Source organism: Brugia malayi, assembly GCF_000002995.4.
Source record: "Brugia malayi strain FR3 genome assembly, contig: Bm_v4_ChrX_scaffold_001, whole genome shotgun sequence".
NCBI lineage: Eukaryota > Metazoa > Nematoda > Chromadorea > Rhabditida > Onchocercidae > Brugia > Brugia malayi.
Window position 1 is genome coordinate 16,739,176 of NW_025062479.1, and position 19,281 is coordinate 16,758,456.

The 19,281-nt window shown below is 31.7% G+C and overlaps 3 protein-coding genes across 4 annotated transcripts; 2 read left to right on the forward strand and 1 right to left on the reverse strand.

Annotated features, from left to right (window-relative positions):
* Positions 1-1,191: 1,191 nt before the first annotated feature.
* On the forward strand, positions 1,192-4,997 carry Bm3378 (Uncharacterized protein; the record flags this gene model as incomplete). 2 transcript variants are annotated; one of them, XM_043075110.1, is made up of 12 exons in its annotated part: positions 1,192-1,235; positions 1,441-1,521; positions 1,952-2,132; positions 2,363-2,457; positions 2,530-2,662; positions 2,730-2,897; positions 3,055-3,192; positions 3,494-3,589; positions 3,658-3,829; positions 4,009-4,143; positions 4,299-4,528; positions 4,836-4,997. In XM_043075110.1, 12 exons carry the CDS (start codon positions 1,192-1,194, stop codon positions 4,995-4,997), a joined length of 1,635 nt encoding a protein of 544 aa, XP_042931044.1. The 2 variants fall into 2 exon arrangements, with proteins under 2 accessions (XP_042931044.1, XP_001897874.2); XM_001897839.2 differs by having other exon boundaries at positions 3,658-3,781.
* A 1,827-nt stretch (positions 4,998-6,824) lies between these two features.
* On the reverse strand, positions 6,825-7,956 carry Bma-dpy-8.2 (Uncharacterized protein; the record flags this gene model as incomplete). The annotated part of the gene is made up of 5 exons (XM_043075111.1): positions 6,825-6,970; positions 7,090-7,278; positions 7,394-7,566; positions 7,647-7,827; positions 7,893-7,956. 5 exons carry the CDS (start codon positions 7,954-7,956, stop codon positions 6,825-6,827), a joined length of 753 nt encoding a protein of 250 aa, XP_042931045.1.
* Positions 7,957-14,599: 6,643 nt separating this feature from the next.
* On the forward strand, positions 14,600-19,144 carry Bma-fax-1 (Uncharacterized protein; the record flags this gene model as incomplete). Its single annotated transcript, XM_001897841.1, has 10 exons — positions 14,600-14,723; positions 14,890-15,115; positions 15,398-15,549; positions 15,730-15,900; positions 15,969-16,056; positions 16,391-16,505; positions 16,597-16,740; positions 16,853-17,063; positions 18,664-18,760; positions 19,012-19,144. 10 exons carry the CDS (start codon positions 14,600-14,602, stop codon positions 19,142-19,144), a joined length of 1,461 nt encoding a protein of 486 aa, XP_001897876.1.
* Between the last annotated feature and the right edge of the window lie 137 nt (positions 19,145-19,281).

Genomic DNA, 19,281 nt, shown 5'->3' on the forward strand with positions numbered 1-19,281 from the left:
CCCAACAGGGGAAACTTCCCCTGTAACTCTGGGCCGTATAGGACGACCATTGAACTCAGTGCAACAAAGGTATCCCACAATGTGCGTTCACAATATTTCACTTCGGGTTTTTTTATACAAATTTTCTCTAATTCCGATAGCATTTCGATATATAATTCATACATTTCTCAAGTTGTGGTCATTCATTCCAATACTTTAAATGATTGTTAGGTAATATAAAACGGTTAATTTGAAGTTGCTTGATTTGCGCAACTAAATTTTTCTAATTTCTTTGATATGCTGAAGCGTTTGGATAATTGATTTTTGAGTTTGTAGTTGCTAAGTTATGACTTCAAATTTTATCGATATCGCCAATGATATGAGTCATTTCAACATAGTAGTGGTAGTTTTTGTAAAAATATTGAAGTGTTAGGCAAACAATTCCTTTGAACGGTGAAATTAAAAAACCAGTCTTTTCTCTTTATGCCATTACCAAATAGCTTATGATTGCAGCTTTCGTTTTTGACGAAGCAACAGTCAGAATAGAAAACAAAGGAAGGTTTGATGGGTGGAAGATGGAAAGGGAGAAACATTATGGATAAAGAGTAGGCAGCAGACGATTTAATTTAAAAATTGTTTACTACTGATGACAAATCATTGTTTTACTTGTCTCACACTGAGAGAGACAGGGAATGATAGATATATCTGGCTGTCTTTCATATTTATTTCTTTTTAGGTACTGCCTGAGAGGGAAATATTCTTGCTAACGTTCCTGATGACATTCTGCAGCACAATCTAAGTAGGTATCACCTCTTTCCTCTTACCGCTCGCTTCAATCGCTGACCTTCAGTTCTTTCCGATAGAATAACTCTTCCTGTGCCTTACATAGTTCGTTAATTAAAAGATACGCTATCATTCCGTTATTTTTTCATGTATAATATTTTGAATAAATTGTAGTATAAGAATTTCGCATTTAAACGTGGTGTTAAAATATATCTGTCGTTTAAAGCACTAATTGTTTACGTACCGTAAATGTGTAATGAAGTATTTTGAAGAAACGATTTGCACGAATTTGTTCGTTTGTATTTTTTGCGCATGGAATAAAATTGGCTTTACAGTAGTAGCTGTAACTTTATTCATCACAGTAGTCTGGGAAACTATTGTTTTCAGCAGGGAACTGTTTGAGAAATTGATGAAGATTGCAGGAGAGTGATGTCGCTGTATGATGAAGATCATTGCAACTCTGAAATATCCAGGTAGTCGCATTTCAGTTAATTTTTAGTTCGAATTCTCCAATATAAAGTTTGGTTTAATGAATAACACTTATTTGCTTTCTTTCTTGCTAATTCCAGGTTTCGTATTGTTCGAATTCAAATGAAATTTGAAAAGTTTCTGTAAGTGCTTAACCGTCGCAGTTAACTTACTGTTTAAAGTCCACTTTCATTTTTATCATTTTCATAGAGATCGGTTCAAATTGGATGCGATTTCACTGAATAAACCACCAGAAGAAGTATTCGATATTGTCGGGAAACTTGGCGAAGGGTCTGACTTCATATCTCTGGACTTTTTTAGGGCTTTATAATTATCTGCTAGGGAATATTACTTTTTGGTTTTCCATGTTAACTTCTTGTGCTTGATTTAAATTTTTAAACAAAATTATTAGCAAGAAAATGTTTTAGGAATTATTATTAGCTGTGTTTAAAAAAATGAGATTCTTGCAAGTCTATAATCTTTAATAAGCCAAAAGTAAAATTTTCAAGAGAAATATAAATTGTTTAAGCCTTAAAGGGGTTCTTACACGCTCTTTTTATAGCTGTCCAATTTATAAAAGTTACTTTTAATGCTTTAATATTTGCTTGTTTTATTTCACATACATTTATTTAAAATTCAAAATTTATGTCCAAATACATGTGTGTAAGAAGTATCAGTTAAAGTTGTTAAATGTTTTCATAGATTTGCAAGAGCTTTTCAGGTCGTATGGATCGGTACACAAAGCAATTCATAAGGAAACTGGACATGTGCTCGCAGTTAAGAAAGTGCCTGTGGATACGGATTTACAGGAAATTATCAAAGAGATTAGTATAATGCAACAGTGTGACAGTAAATATGTTGTTAAATACTACGGGTCATACTTCAAAAACTCCGACCTTTGGGTATATTTTTTTCATTATGTGTATATAGTTTATTTATTGTTGGTATTGTGGAAAGAAATGTAAAAAGCATTAGTGTAGATGAAGACTATTCAACTCTTTCTTTGAGGTGGCTGCTAATATCGGGCAGTATTTTCTATCGTATGAATTTAAATTACTGCTTCTTTTTAAATCATTTTTTGATAAGTGTCACGAATAATCTTTTATGATGTTTAAGAGTTCATATTTTAAAGATTGTTATGGAATATTGTGGCGCTGGTTCAGTTTCAGATATTATGAGGATTCGTAAAAAAACATTAAATGAAGCAGAAATTGGTGCTGTTACTAGGTGAGTAAGTTTCTGTAATTAGTCGGAACAATTTTTGATAACAGTTTCGGAGAAGGCTTTCTTTATTTTCAGGGATGTTCTGAAAGGTTTACGTTACTTGCATGATTTAAAGAAGATCCACCGAGATATCAAGGCTGGCAATATATTGCTGAATGCGGAAGGTCATGGAAAACTAGCAGACTTTGGTGTCGCTGGCCAGTTAACGGTATATCGTCGCGAAATAAAAGACGACTAATGAATTCAGAAGTTTCAATTTGACTGTTTCTTTGCAGGATACTATGGCTAAAAGAAACACTGTTATTGGAACACCGTTTTGGATGGCACCAGAAGTGATTCAAGAAATTGGTTATGATACAAAAGCCGACATTTGGTCACTTGGGATTACTGCCATGGAAATGGCTGAAGGTCGTCCACCACATGCTGATATTCATCCAATGAGGGTTTGTACTACGTGCTTAAAGCAGGAAATTATTTTTGTGATTGTAAAGATTTTACTAGTGTCATTTTTACCAAAATATAGATGTTATTGTTAGCTTGAAAATAATTCATAGGTTGCAATGTTTTATATCTGTAAACGTCTTTTTCTTATAACTTCAGGCAATTTTTATGATTCCAACAAAACCACCACCAACACTGAAACGTGAAGCCGACTGGTCACTAGATTTTGTGAATTTTGTTGGTCAGTGTTTGATCAAAAACCCTGACGAGAGAAAATCAGCCCATGATCTACTGGAGGTATGAAAATACGTCATGTCACAAAGGCAGCAATTAAAGAAATGTTAAGTTTATGAATTCTTTAGTAAATGTTGAAGGACTAGTTAAAAGTATTTTTTCAAGTATATCTGTTATCGTTTTACACCAGTTAATCTATTGTTCATTAAAAAATGAAGTACTTATTTTCGCTAGTTGTCTCTTAAAAAGATTTAGAACTTAGAGGTTTGGGATTTATTACGCTTGATAGCAACTGATTTGATTGCTGGATATTATTTTCGAAGATATTTATATGTGATTCTCATGAATTTCACGCTTTTTTAAGCATCCATTTGTGATTAACGCATCACCATCAACCGTTTTGTTGAATATGATTGATGAAGCTCGAAGCATCGCTGATTCTTCTGTTCAAGAATTCCAGGTGTTTTACTATTAAACTTTTGGTAGTCTTATTCTTTTAGTTACTTTTTTCATTTTCTGTTAATTCAGGAATGTGCTGACGAAGATGCAGGTGATTCCACTTTAATACATGAAAGAATACATGGTGATGAATCTAGTGAAGTGGAGGATATGACACTTATACGGCATGATATTCCATCAACACCAACCAGTGGTATATCACATGTCACTTATTTTTCTGCGATTTTGCTAGAAATTGTAGGTGGTTTTTACAAGTGTCATTTTGATGCGGATCTCGTCTTGTTTGAGTTGATGAACTTTCTTGACTACTTTATTTTTTACTTATTTTAAGCATGAGGAAACTTTGGAGGTAAAAGAAAGTATATTAGGATTTCAAAAGTTGTTCTATTTTGTTTGAATCTATGGAAAATTGAATTTCAGGAGAACCTTATAAAATGGTGTCTTCAGAAACAATTACGCAGCAGGTTAATTCAATGCGACTAACTGGTATTCGTCCTCCAGGTGATACAAGTTACGTGCATAACCCGCAAGAAGCAAATTCAGTAACTGAAGGAGGTATATTTTGCACTAGAAAGATTCTTAAATTAGATATCAGCTTGCTGAACCTTTACCGCATATTTCTCGTGGAATATCAGATAGACTCTTTTTCTGATTTATTGGTAGCTTAGAAAATAAACAAGATTTCATTAATCAGTGCTCATACTTTGCAGGAAAGTCACTGGAATTATCCAGTCATAAGATGCTCTACGTAAACCAGAAAATGGAAGAGCAAAAGAGGGATAAGAAAATTCCAATGAATGGTGGTATTTATTATGGTAATGGAGATATGGTGAATGGTATTGGTATGCCGCAAACATTCTTCAGTGCAGATTCATCTTGCGACACTTCATATATCGATCAACATTTTAATAAAGCATACCTAGATGGCGACTACAGTTTTGTTAGCGACTTTTAAATCTTAAAAGCAAGAAACGTCAAGTCGAGTAGATTTAAATATGGCATGAAGTCACATGCCATAATAAGGTTTTAATTTGCGAGAAAAATCTCGCTTTAAAAAGCAGCGACAAAATTCGATTTTGTTTCAGCTATGTTTTTAATCCACTCATTGCTGTAATGGCATCAAATGACATATACATGATGCTAAAGCCAATTATTTTTGTTCTAACAAATTTGCTTCAAAAAATAAATTTTGTTTTCCAATATCTGTATTTGTTTAAAAAGTTGGAGTATTTGTAAGAAGATTTTAGTTGGCTGAACTTCCACTGGAGGAATTAATGAGAAGAAAAGCAAATCTAGAAGCTGACATGGATGTGGAATTACGCGAGTTGCAAGCGCGCTATCAGACCAAAAGGCAGCCAATTTTGGATGCGATCGAAAATAAGAAAGCCAAAATAACTCAGTATAGATGAGTATGAGTTGTTGTCCTTACAGTTTAGACTGGCTGTTGCGGTTTTTATTGGGCAAATATTTTGTTTTTCGGTCTTTTCAGGTTTGTTCTTATGGCTTCTCATTTTTTGTAGCTTAATAATTTATCCTAAAAATATTGTACTACAATGAAGATTTTTCTGTTCATTATTATTAGCTTAAAGTTTAGTGCTACTGACTTTTTATTTATTCATCTTTCATAGCCATTATATATTTATTTATTTAGTTGAAGCTGATGTCTGATATGAATATGAGGTATAAAAAATAGATGGAATATTTGATTTTTTTTCCTATGTGAGTTGAGAACCTTGAAGATTTGTGGTTTAATAAACTGTCCCTTAAGATTTTGGGTTTTCTTTTTTGATTAATTTATTCCTTTCTTTTAACTATCGTGCTCTGAAATAAAATGGGTTGTAAAATTGATTTTTTCGCAATAAATTCCCTTATCCCAAAACGTTGTTTTTGCAACTTTTGACTGTCTAATCTTGACTAGTTCAAAATTTGTATTAGAAGAAAAGTTGAAAATGCTTGTTACACTGTGATGTTTTGACTTTTAAACGTTTGTAGTTCTTAGTAATGATTCGTTCAAAAAAATATGGAATATAATTTCTCTATTGAGCTAAAGTTAAACTCTTCTTGATATGTTTATAAAAGTTTATTTTTTAAAAAAGAATTGTACAATTCATTATCTTGTGTAAGGTTTTATGTTCTGTTCTATTTCCTGTTTTGTTATCAATAATTTGAATGAAGCACTTAAAGTATTTTTTTATGTTTGTACCATTAGAAATGGAACATATTTTGTTTTCTTTTTTTTTTTTTCTTGATTATTTAATATTTGTTTAAATGCATTTCCGATTCATTTTTTTCATTTGTGAAATGAATTGTAATATATAAATATATTGTGTTTAGTCATTTATTCTGTGTTTACATCTTTCACTATGCATCTCTGTCTATTTGTCTCTTTGATCATATTATTTGAATAGTACAATTTTCTGCGGTTTTTAGAATCTTTATTCTTTCAATTTGATCTTTACTCTGAACACAATTAGGAAAGGATAATTAAGCATGTCGAAATAACGAATAATTATTCGTTAAATGAAAAGAAAGTATAGTTACGTACTGATTAGTTTCATTATGGTACGTCAAAATTAGGATTGCTCTAATCTCCGGATGGATGCATGTGGCTTGTTTTAAGTTTTTCTGATTTATTTGATTTACAGAATGTCTTAGATCTATTTTATGTTTTAGGTAACAACGTACCGCAAAAATTTTGAATAATCAGGAACAGCTTCGAATCATGTATTTTTCAGTCTTGAACTCTCTTTCCAATTTCTTTTAAAAGATTGTTGATTTACTCTCTATGTGATTGCTTGATAAGAAATATTCATTTTATTCTTTCGTCTGCTCTTTGTGATTTCTTTCATAACAGTGCATCTAGAAATTTAATAGATATTTGGCTTTACGCTTCAAATTTATTGCAAGCGCTACATCAAAATTTACTATGTAGAAGTATCGCCCAATAATGTGACAGTTGTTATATTGAACAGGGTGGGAAGAAGAAAACAGCAATACATTTATTAGCTCAAATAAGTTCTGCTTCTTATAGTATATTTCACCTATATTACTAAAATTGGATGGAGAGATTTTAGTGGTTAATGATTTAATTTAGTTGTTACGTCTAAAGAACAAAAGGATATATCAAGATTTATTGAGCTTGTGTTATCGTGGGTATGTAAATTGTTAAAACCATACAGGGGAATATATTTTATGATGTGTGGATTTCTTTCTAATTTCGATCTAATTGCAGTAATTCAAATCCATGCTTCAGGCCATATGTCTGATACAAATCCTTGTTTATTACTGTACTTGTCAGGAGTTTTTTCTTGCTCGGAATCGAGTGGAGGATTATAGATTTTGGAAATTCCGCAGTCTGATGGGCAGTATTCAGCTGGAGTACCTGAAATTAACATAGCAAATTGGGGATAGATTTGCTGACAATTTAGATCATGTGGTAGTAATTGAACTGATGAGACAACCGAATAAGTAATGATTACAATGTACTGGTATTTCGTTTACCTGGTTCACCGGGTGGTCCCCATGGTCCTTCGACCCCTCTGTGTCCTGGATTGCCGTACGGACCAACACGACCGGGGCTACCCGGATTACCGGATTCACCAGGCAGCTTTGAGAGTTTTCCTGGTATACCCATAGGACCCTTTGGACCTGTGGAACCTGCTGGCCCTTTTGCACCTTTAATTCCTTTACCTGAAGTTGATGGTTTGTAACTGTTGATACTTTGGAGTACTTGTTACATTCCAAACAAATGGATCGATGACCGATTATTATTAAAATGAGCAACGGAAATTATAAGTTTCCGAACCTGCAACAACTGAATCGCCTTCTGGTCCTCGAGGTCCTCGTTTTCCTTTTTCCCCACGCATTCCTTTAATCCCTGTCCTTCCAGCATTACCGTCCATCCCGGGCCTTCCATGTTCTCCTATTGTTCCCTTTGGTCCTGGTTCGCCCGTCCGTCCTCGTTCACCTTGTGAACCGCTGAAGTAAAATATCAAATTTGTTATTTTGTCAACTGGAAGGTGAATGAAATTTTTTTATGAATGTAAAAATGTGGTTACCGTTGTCCTGGTGGACCAGTTGGACAAAGAACACATGGAAGATCAGATTCCGGTTTCAAATGTATATCATAACCGTCCGTACCTGGCTTGCCCTGTTTTCCAGCGTTGCCAGGAAGACCATCTAATCCCGAAGGACCTGGTGGTCCAGGTGGCCCATACGGACATGCCAATGAATAGCATCCTGTTTTATGATATATTAGTAAAAACAATTAAACAGCTTTCTAAATGATAGGTTGAAAAGAAAACCCGCCTCGACATGTTCCACCATACCAGAATGATCGCACTGTCCGATAATACAGCAATTTGTCATGAAATCTCTGTGCATTTAAGTTCCTTAGATTGATCCATATTTCGTCTGTCTTCTCCTAATTTCGAATAATTAATAGTGATACAAAGATAATCAATGCAAAGATAAGTTATCATAAATTATAAAGTAAGATGAATGCGAAAGTTAATATGTTATATTTCTTATAGTAATAGCTTGATGATGGATGAGCCAACCTGGAATTTTTCTACCATCATTTGTGTCTCCATTGTTTCATTTTCAATTTTAGCCGTGAATATTGGAATAAAGGAAGTGATGCAAACTATTGTTAGAGTACTTATTACAACATTTCCGATTGCAACGAAACGAAATAAATCATTGTTATGCATTGTGATCTTTCAAAGAAAAGAGCAAAAGAATTAAATAGCAAACATCTTTTCTAAAAGTAATTAGGATCAGAATTCAAAACTGAATCACTGTAGTAAAGGAAGAAGGATCGATGAAATTACATCCGGAAATTTGTTTCATTTAAATGGAACCAGCTTTTTTCTTGATCCATTATTAAATGCTGCATTTAACATTACTTGAACATCGTTTAACATGGCGGATTAAAATGTAGTATAAAATCTTGGAGCATCTTAAATCATGTTGCTGCCAATTTAATGAGATGACTAAGAAAGGGATTTATTTATATGATATTAGGAACAAAACACTCCTCAAGCTCAGGAATTCTTTGACACTCCGACCATACTAAATGCTTTTCTTTTTTAATTTGAAATTCCGTGAGGGATTAGGCTTTTGACTCTCATCTAGCTCAGCTATTCTTCGTTTTTCTTCCTCTTTAAGCGTAGCAATCATTGATTCTCCCCTGTTGCTTTCATCGAAAAAATGGTGAATAAGATAGAAGGATCTTCATGTAAAATGAAAGAACGACATTACCAGTGTGCGGCATTAAGCGAAAAGTAGGCTTAGTTCATTTCTAGTTGACCCGAATACTCATTTTTCATTAATTGGGTCAGTCTTTACTGAACAATTTTCCATTTCTTTCTTTCTTAATTTCATTAATGTAATTTAGTGTCCTTGACATTGGTAAAATGGAATGAACAACAAATTAAAAATTCAAATATACAAATTTTTGCTATAGTGAGATATTCTAACAATATAAAAATGAATCAAATTTATAACGCTTTAAAGACAATGCAAATTCTGAAACAGATTTAATTTCAATTTTTTTAATAATTTTTACTCTAACTGCAAAAGAATTTATCAATAATGTTTGGTAAATGTGATTTTTTTATTAAATTTTATCAACTTATTTTTATAAACTACACCGTTTTTATTAATTTTACCATTTTTTTTTTTTTTTTTCAACCTTTTAAGATGCATTCAATAATTTAGCAAATTTAGATACACTCAAAAGCTAGGAATTCGTTAGTAATGAGTTTCGTCTCTGATGACACCAAAAAAAATATCGGTTTTCGAAGAATTTAGGGAAAATTTTTGATGCTGATATATTTCTAATTTTTAAATTTATCTTGAACTGTTCTTTTTGCAAAAACTACAGGAAATTTCGATTTTCATGAAGATGATAAAAACTGTTGAAAAAACTTAAAAATTAAAATGCAGTTACTTTTTTGCATTACGGAAATGACAAACTTTTTGATTTACTGTTTTTCAGAAAAGCCGTTCAAATTAAAATGTTTTCTCTCTATTGATCAATCATTCGCATTAGGAAATTGAATTTATATTAACATCTGCCAGTCGGTAAATAATGAGATTTTTAAAGTTGTAAAAAGGATTAAAGATACAAATCTAATTTTAGGGACAATTTACACTTCCTGAAAAAATTTCTTTTTTATATCATTCATTTTTAAAAACGATGTTTTTAACAGATGTGAAATTTTCGGTTGAGTATAATAGTTCTTGGATGAGTTCGAATTTAAAAATTGCTAATCGACATAAAGATTATTCTGTCCTTGTGTTTCCAAATGCGAAGAACTGATGCATTGAAGTTGATCGTTTTGAAACGCTAAAAGAACCGAGAAATTCTGACAAAAGTTAAAATTTTTTTATAAAACAAGTTGTCAAGGAATATATATATATTTTTTATATATCATTTTAACCAACTGAAAATCCTTTATTGTTTGAAAAAATCAAAAAATCGAAAATTTTCAATTAGATTAAGATTTTAATGATTTTTTCTGTTGATTTGTTTCACTGATAGATGAATAAGAATTCTTTTGGATAAACATTTGAATTTTGAAACCACTTGTTTTATGGTTGAAATGAATTTAAATTTTATGAATTTAAAATTGTCCAGCATTGCCAGATAAAATAACTTCAACATTGTGTACTATTATAATTTTTATTTGTAGCAACAAATTTAAAATCTCTTTTACTTATTTCATTATTTATTCATTAATGCTATCTCTTTATGATTCTGAACGTAAGTGTTGTTGTAAGGTTAATGTATCTATGAACTTATAATCTCTCATTTTACTATTTTTCAATCATTTCCGTTACCAGTATCACTCTTTATGTGAAGGTTATGCGTTTTTTTTTTTTTTTTTTTGGTGAAAATTGAACGAAGTGTTTTTCCAATTTTTTTAATAAATGATGTAATATGAATGTTAATAATCTAAATTATCAAAAAAGATACCGAAATATTTTAAATAATGAAAATAAAACAAAACATCAGTAAACATTATTTTTATTGCATGCTGCGTCTTTATTATTAGCATCTCTTCATCATTAATCATTTGAACAACCGTTATCGATAATAAATATTCAATTCTTATGCTGAAACCATGGTGTGTTAGTCTTACTATTATGTTACAACATATGTAAGTGTTTGTCAATCGGAGCAATTCATCGAGAATTCCGATAATTAATCATGAAAGAAGTTAATTGAAATACACAAAAGAGCATTCTCATGGGAAGGCTTAATATGTTGCATGTTCAAGCTTGTTGATTGAGCCACTCTGTTGACATTTCTTCTCTCAAACGATAATTTTAATAGTTCCAACTATTAATGATGATGATTATGATATTAATCCATGTGATGATAATGTGGCAAAATGATTGTAATCGTGATATACATTGATAATGAAATTTTTACAGCAGGAAATCTAATCAAAATCATATATATCTAAAGGCTGCATTCAATATGTAAATACGAAAATCGTACAAAATCATACAACACCAAAATGCTTCTAAGCAATTTGTTATCAGCAATGAGAATGATTGCTTTAATTATATTAAAGCAACAATGGAAATAGCAATGATAACAATAATTGAAATGATAACAGACAGACGAAGAAAATAAGGGTAATTATAGTATTATAGAATTATGGCAATATCCAAAATATTATTCCAGTTTCTATTATAAACATTGCAAACGATACGTTCAAGAGTAGTGATAGAGAGAGGAGATGATTACAGTCACGATATTAACTTCAAACCACCGCTGGTTACATTTTCAGAAATTGGTTTATCTCAATGCTTTCTTCTGCACCGATACACCTTCAAGTGGCATTTCATTAGTGTTAGCAATGGAAAATAATGTATCATCGTTGAAGGACCCATCTGTGGACTAATGATTCAATATTAATGCCCTTTGGTCAGCACAGCATTACAAATTGATTACAGAGGTAGAGATGAACTTTTTCAGGTGTTCTTGAGAGAGAAAGACTGTTCAAAAGGTTAACCAAGGTCATTTACGCTTCATTAAAACCATAAATTTTATTTCCAGATGTCCAGAAAAGATTAGATTTTCTTGAGTATTTGGTTAAAGTATTTAACATGCAAAAATTAAGCTGACGATTGGAGTTTAGGTATCTTAAAAGAAAATATAATATACACAAATCTTTCTAATCCTTTAAACCTTTCCATGGTACGCAATATTAGCATTTAAAAAGTAAACATTCAATTTGAGCTACTGAAATGGATAGGATATGAAATAAAATATCATCACTTCAGTATTTCTTAAATTCTATTGTTACGTTTGTTCTCTAATAATTTTTACGTTCTCATCAAAAAATTCCTCTCTCCGCCAAACACAATTGCTTAATTGGCCATCCTCTCATTTATTTCCAACAAAAGCAATTCCAATATACCAACACAACCAATTCATACATACCTATAATGCATTTATTGTCCTTTTGTTGATTATTTTGATGAAGATGAAAAAAACTTTTTTCGTTTTCCTACTGTAGAAAAGGAGGATTTTGATGGGATAATGGTAATGGCCCATGGTTAGTGCTGGTTATGTTGATTAGATCGTCTTGATAATGGATTTTGAAAGAAGAATGAATGGCTGTTGCTAAGTGGTAAGATATAGCAAAAACCACCTCTATTCGCCCATTAGCCTAGGCTCATCTCATAAGGCTGTTATATTACATGTCTATCGCTATCTAATATATAAATACATAAATAAATAAATATAAATATATGAGAAGTAATATACATGTATACTTATACAACGCATATGGGCTTTTTCAATTATCGACACTGCAAAAGCAATAAAATACTAATGCGATTTGTGCGCTCTTTCCATCCATCTTTGCTAATATCATTGAAACTGCCGAAATGACATAGACGACCATTTGATGATGATGATGGTGATAATGACGATGGTGATTATGATATAGAATATTGTTAATAACAACTGTAAATGTAAATAACGACATTTTGTCTAGTGATTACTGTGCAGTACCATAATAGTCAAATCAATCATTAATTGTAGAGCCACGTAATGAATTAAATGATTAACCTACATATTATGAGTAATCATGGTTTCGTACTCAAATATGATTTGATACCAACAAATATATGAAAGAAACCGCGAAGAATACTGGTAATGTGAAAAGGAAATTATCACTAATATTAAGTTTTTTGTTTCATCAGTCTTAGAGAATTTGCATTTTGAAAAGATTTTTAAAAATGGCATCACTTTATACTGATGACAACTTTATGTAAGTCCTTAGCAAAGAACCATTGGAAATTCCGGAGGAATTCTTTTCCTCCTTTTAAAATTTTCGAAAAGTTTCATCAAGCATCTTCCTTTGCACATCTATCGATTTGTGTACAGACTTATCCTTTGGTGATCGCTTGCAATTTGGGATAGCTCAGAGGAATAGGAAGCAGGGACAGAGGCATAAATTAAAGACGAGTGAGCATCAATTCATTCATCTATCTTTCGAGCATTCAAATAATGTAATTACCGGATGGACAACTTGACATCGCATTATTGTTGCCGATTGCTTACAAATACAAATGCACCGCTTGGCATAGAAATTATAGGTTTACCACAATTATTATCCATTCAATTTGCTGAAACTTAATGAATTTCTTACTTAATTACTGCAAATTTTGTTGCAATTAAGGGAATACAAATGCTTTGTGATAATGAAACCAACAATAAATTATACTTTATAATAATACATTGTACTTTGTAATACCTTATAATAGTTGTGTAAAACTGGAAATGATATTTAAAAAACAATTTAAAACTATTACAAACACTTCATCTATGATATTTTGCAGATGCACCTGTAAATATATTTTTCTTAATGCATGTAACCTAAAATGAATTCATAGCACTGTAAATTTTGATAAGCATGAGTATAAGTGATGTATCTTATACCATTCAATATTAGTAAATTTAGCTTTACTAATGATTTGACTCCGATAAATTTCATGTGAACTTAAAATTGCAATTCTTTGAGTTGAAGTCCTATAAACTAATTCTGTGCATAGGGAAGAAGTAAATTGTAGCTTAAGCCCAGCGTTTTGAAATGTATTATACGAGCTGATGAGGTGATTGATATTGAGCGCTGATCTACTCAACTGTATATTAGAAATTCTATTTAATCTCAAATTTTTTACTTAAGAAACTTGCAGACAAAAGGGCAATAATCCAAATTGAAAAAACTCAGCATAATAAGCAGTTTGTTAGTAATTCTTGTGTTTTAACCTATTCATCAGTGGAGCTGAATGTACTAAGTATAATCTTTGATTATAAAACGAAGTAGTTGCATTACGGTAGAAAAAGAAAAAAGATTTACTGTAAGTGTTCGCTCAATAAAATTGCATTTTGCTGCTAATAAGTCAAACTTACCTCAACGTCAAGTCTGGAAAATTTTTGATACCATTTGAAAAAAATAATTTTTTTATTCTGTCTTGCAGTAGCCTAATGTAGGCGCTTAGCCAAAGGCAAGGAGTGGTCATCCATTACTGACCTTTATCCCTTATGACAGCCAATAATATAGCAGTGGCCAGATGCAGTGCGTGCATAAGCATCATGCTTTCACTTCTGCTATGTCGACGTTACCACCTACCTTCACTCTCGAGCAATACCGCATGCTCTCTGCTTCTGCCTCGTGGCTCCTTACTTCTTCATGCTTGTTGCTCCTCAACCAAGCTATCCAGTTTTCTGCCATACTGTAGCATCGTTCGTCTCTATCGGTTCACTGTTGGAATTTCATTTGTCTTATTGGACTGATGCTGCTAGTACGACGACCTTCAACCTTTTATGCTTTAAAATTTATCATTCCTCGTATTCATCCTATCCGGTTTACCTGAATATCGCTAACTTCATCTTTGAATTCTTCCTAACTTTTCCTCCCAATTTCAATCTTTTCGAAAATTTGTTTTGAAATTTTGACATTTAAAACTTTTGCAAGTAATTATGAATACTTACAAATCAATAATACGGCAATCTTCTAATGAGCAGCTACAAGAACAACCACTAAATTTTTCAACTAATTCAACTAATGATATTACAATACCAGCAGCAACAACGCTTTGGCAAGGTATAAAATATGATTTGTCTTTGTTTTTCTTAGTGAAATTTATTCAAGGGAATGGAATTCATCTTAGCGATTATTCAGATCTAAGTAAGACCAAGTTCAAGAAAAAGTTATGGCTAATCAGTTTTCCTTTCAAACTGGAAGACATTTTATAGCAAAAATTTTCCAGAATTCGGTCAAGTTGAGAAACACAACTTCGATAATCAGTGTAACGTTGTAGCTTCCGGCATAAACACAACTTCAGTCCCGGTTCCACCAAGATCCCTGCTCACTTATCAACCCCCAATATTTATGGCACCAGGATTTTTGTCGTCATCTTATATGTCTTCATTTGCTGCAGCGGCCGCGATGTCAGCCGCAATGAATGCCGCAGTACATCGCCTTCCGCATCAGTTGTAAGTAATAAGCTTTGTAAAAGCATTTTAAATATATTAAAAAAATTTTCCTCGTAAAAGGTTTTCTAATGAAGGGAGTCAAAAAATTTCACCAAATTTATTTAAATGAATTTGGCTGAATTATTTTATGAATTTCAAACAATTTTGTAGGAATCAAAAAAAAAAAAAATTATTTTTTCAAAAGCTTGGTACAAAAATTAGCAAAAAACTGACCCTAAAATATCCTTCAAATTACAATTTCTTTTCAAAGTTGGATTTTACATATGAAAATTTCTCTTGAAGATCATCAATGAGTAATAGTGTGGTGGAATCAGACCCAGCAACGATTTCAGTAAATTCGTTCTGTTCGATGAATACAGCACAGAGTCCAGCACCAACATCGCCAGCACTTTCCTGTGCGGTTTGCGGTGATGTGTCTAGCGGAAAGCATTACGGTATTTCTTTTATTTTTTCACTTTTCTGGTTTTTCAACTGAATTTAGTTACAGATCTTTTCGAATATTTAGAGTATTAAGAAGTTCAAAACAATCATTTTCAATATCTTTTGATTTTTTCTAAATGTATTTACAAAAATGACTTAAATAAACCCTTAATGCTGCGTAATGTTATTTACAGGAATTCTGGCATGTAATGGTTGCAGTGGTTTCTTCAAGCGGAGTGTACGACGTCGACTAATTTACCGATGTCAGGCTGGTACCGGCTCCTGTATCGTTGATAAAGCACACCGTAATCAGTGTCAGGCTTGTAGGCTTAAAAAATGCCTCAGTAAAGGAATGAATAAAGATGGTATTTTTTTCTTCTAAATTATATTAAAAAGTATTTTTACATTAAAAAGTAACTAAAAGCATTTTTAGCTGTACAGAATGAGCGACAACCACGTAATACAGCTACAGTTCGTACTCAGAATGAGTCGGAATTTTCGACATCATCAAGTTTTTACAAGTAAGTAACTTTGCAACCTTCACATTAAACAACATATTTATTCACAGAATACAATAATCATCCTCCTTTTCCTGATAGATTTCTTCTACCAACTTTTGCAATCAATGAATTCAAATTTGTTAAATATTCACTTTTCGAGAAATTGCAAAAATGGATATTTGCTCGATTATTAAAAGTTGCTTGAAAATTAATCAAAATCATGGAGAGCTTGAGAATTGAAAAGATTTGCTGTACTTGCTTTTAACTTACTGACTTAGTACAGCTACACTTGCAGTGTTTAACTCAGTCTGGCTTTTTTAATACAATGTATTCGCTTAATTAGTAAGTATGATAGTACGGTAACAACGGCACTTTGTGTGAATGGCGAAATACCAGACTCCACTTCCGGTGTATTGATGGCAAAAGGTTCTTCTCCGATTAGTGATTCCGGTAAACAGGATTTCTCAGAGGTTAGTTTTTCAGACTAATTTTTGCATTTCGATGCGATTTTTCCTTCAAACCGAACTGATGAGGCACCTCAAATATTGGTTTTAAATTCAGATATTTGGTAGCGAAAAAATTGATGAAGTTAGACGTGGTGTTGAAAATGAAAATGTCCAAGAAGCTTCTACAAGACTTTTATTTTTGGCCATTAAATGGGCTAAAAATCTTCCATCATTTGCGTCACTGTCACTTCGTGATCAGGTAAAATGGGATTAATACTATTGAATAATATCATAGTTTTTATAATTTTTTGAGAAGAATGATAAGTTACTTTCTCTTTTCAAAATATTTCACTAATTTTTGTTTGCTATAGTTAAAATTGCTGAAAGAAAATTGGTGCGATCTTTTCCTCCTCAGTGTGTTCCAATGGTCACTTCCAATGGACAAATGTCCCTTGCTGAATACTTTGCAAACTGATCCGTCCAGTTTTCGTTATTTGAACGATTTATTCTTTCGGATTCGTAGTTATGGTATTGATCATGGCGAATTTGCTTGCTTAAAGGCCATAGTGTTGTTTAGGCCAGGTAAACTTTTTTCAAATATTTGTTGCATTATTAGATTTGCTTTTCTTCAAATTTCATTTCAATTCTAAATCCTTCAAGTCAAGCGAAATTGAAACGGTAGTGTCAAAATGCTATGACATATGGAAAGTTAAAATTAAATCTGTGTATTAAAGAGAAGTTAGTGCAATTCAAATTCCAATACTACTCAAGTTTTTTGAACTTGTTTAGTTTCTTCTCAAGTGTTTTTACTGCTGACACAAAGTTCAGTTGCTGTAAATTATGCATAAAAATTTCAAATTCTAAGAAACGAGAAGTTAAAAAAAATCAGGAATTCCTTTAAAGAAATCAATTTTTGAACTCTTTGAAAATGAATTGATCAGGAAAATTTTCTAATTTTTCGATGAAATTTCACTTCAACCCACTTCATTACAAGAAAAATATTTCCTACATCTTTAATTTGCAATAAGAAAATGTTTGTTAAAAAAGTTTTTTTAATTATAATAAGAATAAAGTTTGTTTTGAGCAAATAAGTATTTTATATATATTGAGAACATTTGGTTTTTTTATATTATCATTCACATCGGATATGTACGTCATCTACAATGTTTCTTTCAATGTTTATCAATTTTGTTTTTATGCAGCCAAAATGTTTACTTTTGGCTTGTTCGATTATTTTTAATACAAGTCTTCTTCTGTATACAATGCTTTTGCAATTGCTTTCAAATCATACAATATATAGCTCAAAATTCCTTTTATTATATTACCATTTTACATAGAAGGAACACTTCAACTTAACTATCTGACAAAAAAATCTCCTATATTCTTATTTCTAATAACAATAAGCATTTCTCTCTCATCTATAAGTAAACAACAAAATTAAAGTGTAATTAATTTAACGCTCAGAATTTGATTTTGAATTGATTCGGCTATAAGATGAGATGATGTCAGTTTCAACGGATGATTTAATATCCATTTAAGGATTGAATGAATAAAGAGGGAGGTGGGAGAAGAGGAAGACAAGGAACATAAGGGAGCCATTATAAGTGGCAAAATAATTGAGATGACGGCGGGAATGATGGCGGCCTAGGCTACAGTAAAAGAAAGGATGAAGTAAAAAGCTAATTAAATCTATTCTCTTCCATGCTGTCATCCCACCCCTATTTTACTGGATAACATCCTTTCTCTTTTCTTCAAAGGTTTGATTAAAATTGCTATCCTGTTCAGCCAACTCTTTTATCCTCTTAAAATGTAATGAGTTATTTTAATAAATGTTTAGTTTTTGAATTTTTTGGTTTTTTTGCAGTTAATTCATTTATTTACTGTCTTTTTTTTTTTTTTCACTAAATTCGTTGGCACACTTATTTTTAAAACTTTGCTAGTATTCGTCTTGTGAAATATTTGTTAAAATTACAGTAATATAGGAATATAAAACGATCATTAATGCTATCATTCTCAATTAAATTCATAAATTATTATCTCAAAATCCTATTTTATATACTTACGCAAACAACTTCACCTAAGTGCTGATTAAGTTTTGGATTAGGAAATTTCTGTGCTAGTTGGATTTTTCTGTTTTATAAATATTTTCTTAATATCTTGATTTAATCTATGAATACTTTAGAAACAAGAGGATTAAAGAATCTAGTTCAAATTGAAGATCTACAAGATCAAGCACAGCAAACACTGGCCAAACATACAATGAATTCATCACCAGCAAGGTCTTTCTTTTCTTATCTAAGTTTAGTTCATAAAGTTTGCATGAAAAATTTCTCACTTAAAATAAGTTTTTGTTTAAAAAGAAGGAACAAACATATCGTGCAATTATGTATGTATGAGTCAAGTTAGTTATGTTATTTACTAATATTACTTCATGCGTGTTATTTCAATACAACTATGCAGACACACACAGATACAGCAGTGGTGTTAAGACATGATACACTTGAATTTCGTTTAAAAATTGCTATTTCAGATTTGGCCGATTACTTCTTCTGTTACCACTCTTGCGAACTATAAGCGCTGAGAAAATTGAGCGAATGTTTTTCATGGCTACATTTGGAAACACATCAATCGATCAAATCATTTGTAAGATGTATAACGGATGAATGACTATGTTTTTTCAAATGAGTGCGTTTTTTAGATTATTTTTACTACTAAGGTTTTCTTTTTTTAATTGAAGACGGTAGTTTAGTTCACAAAGTTTTAATAGCATTTTTAATAGCGGAATTAAAAGTATTTCCTC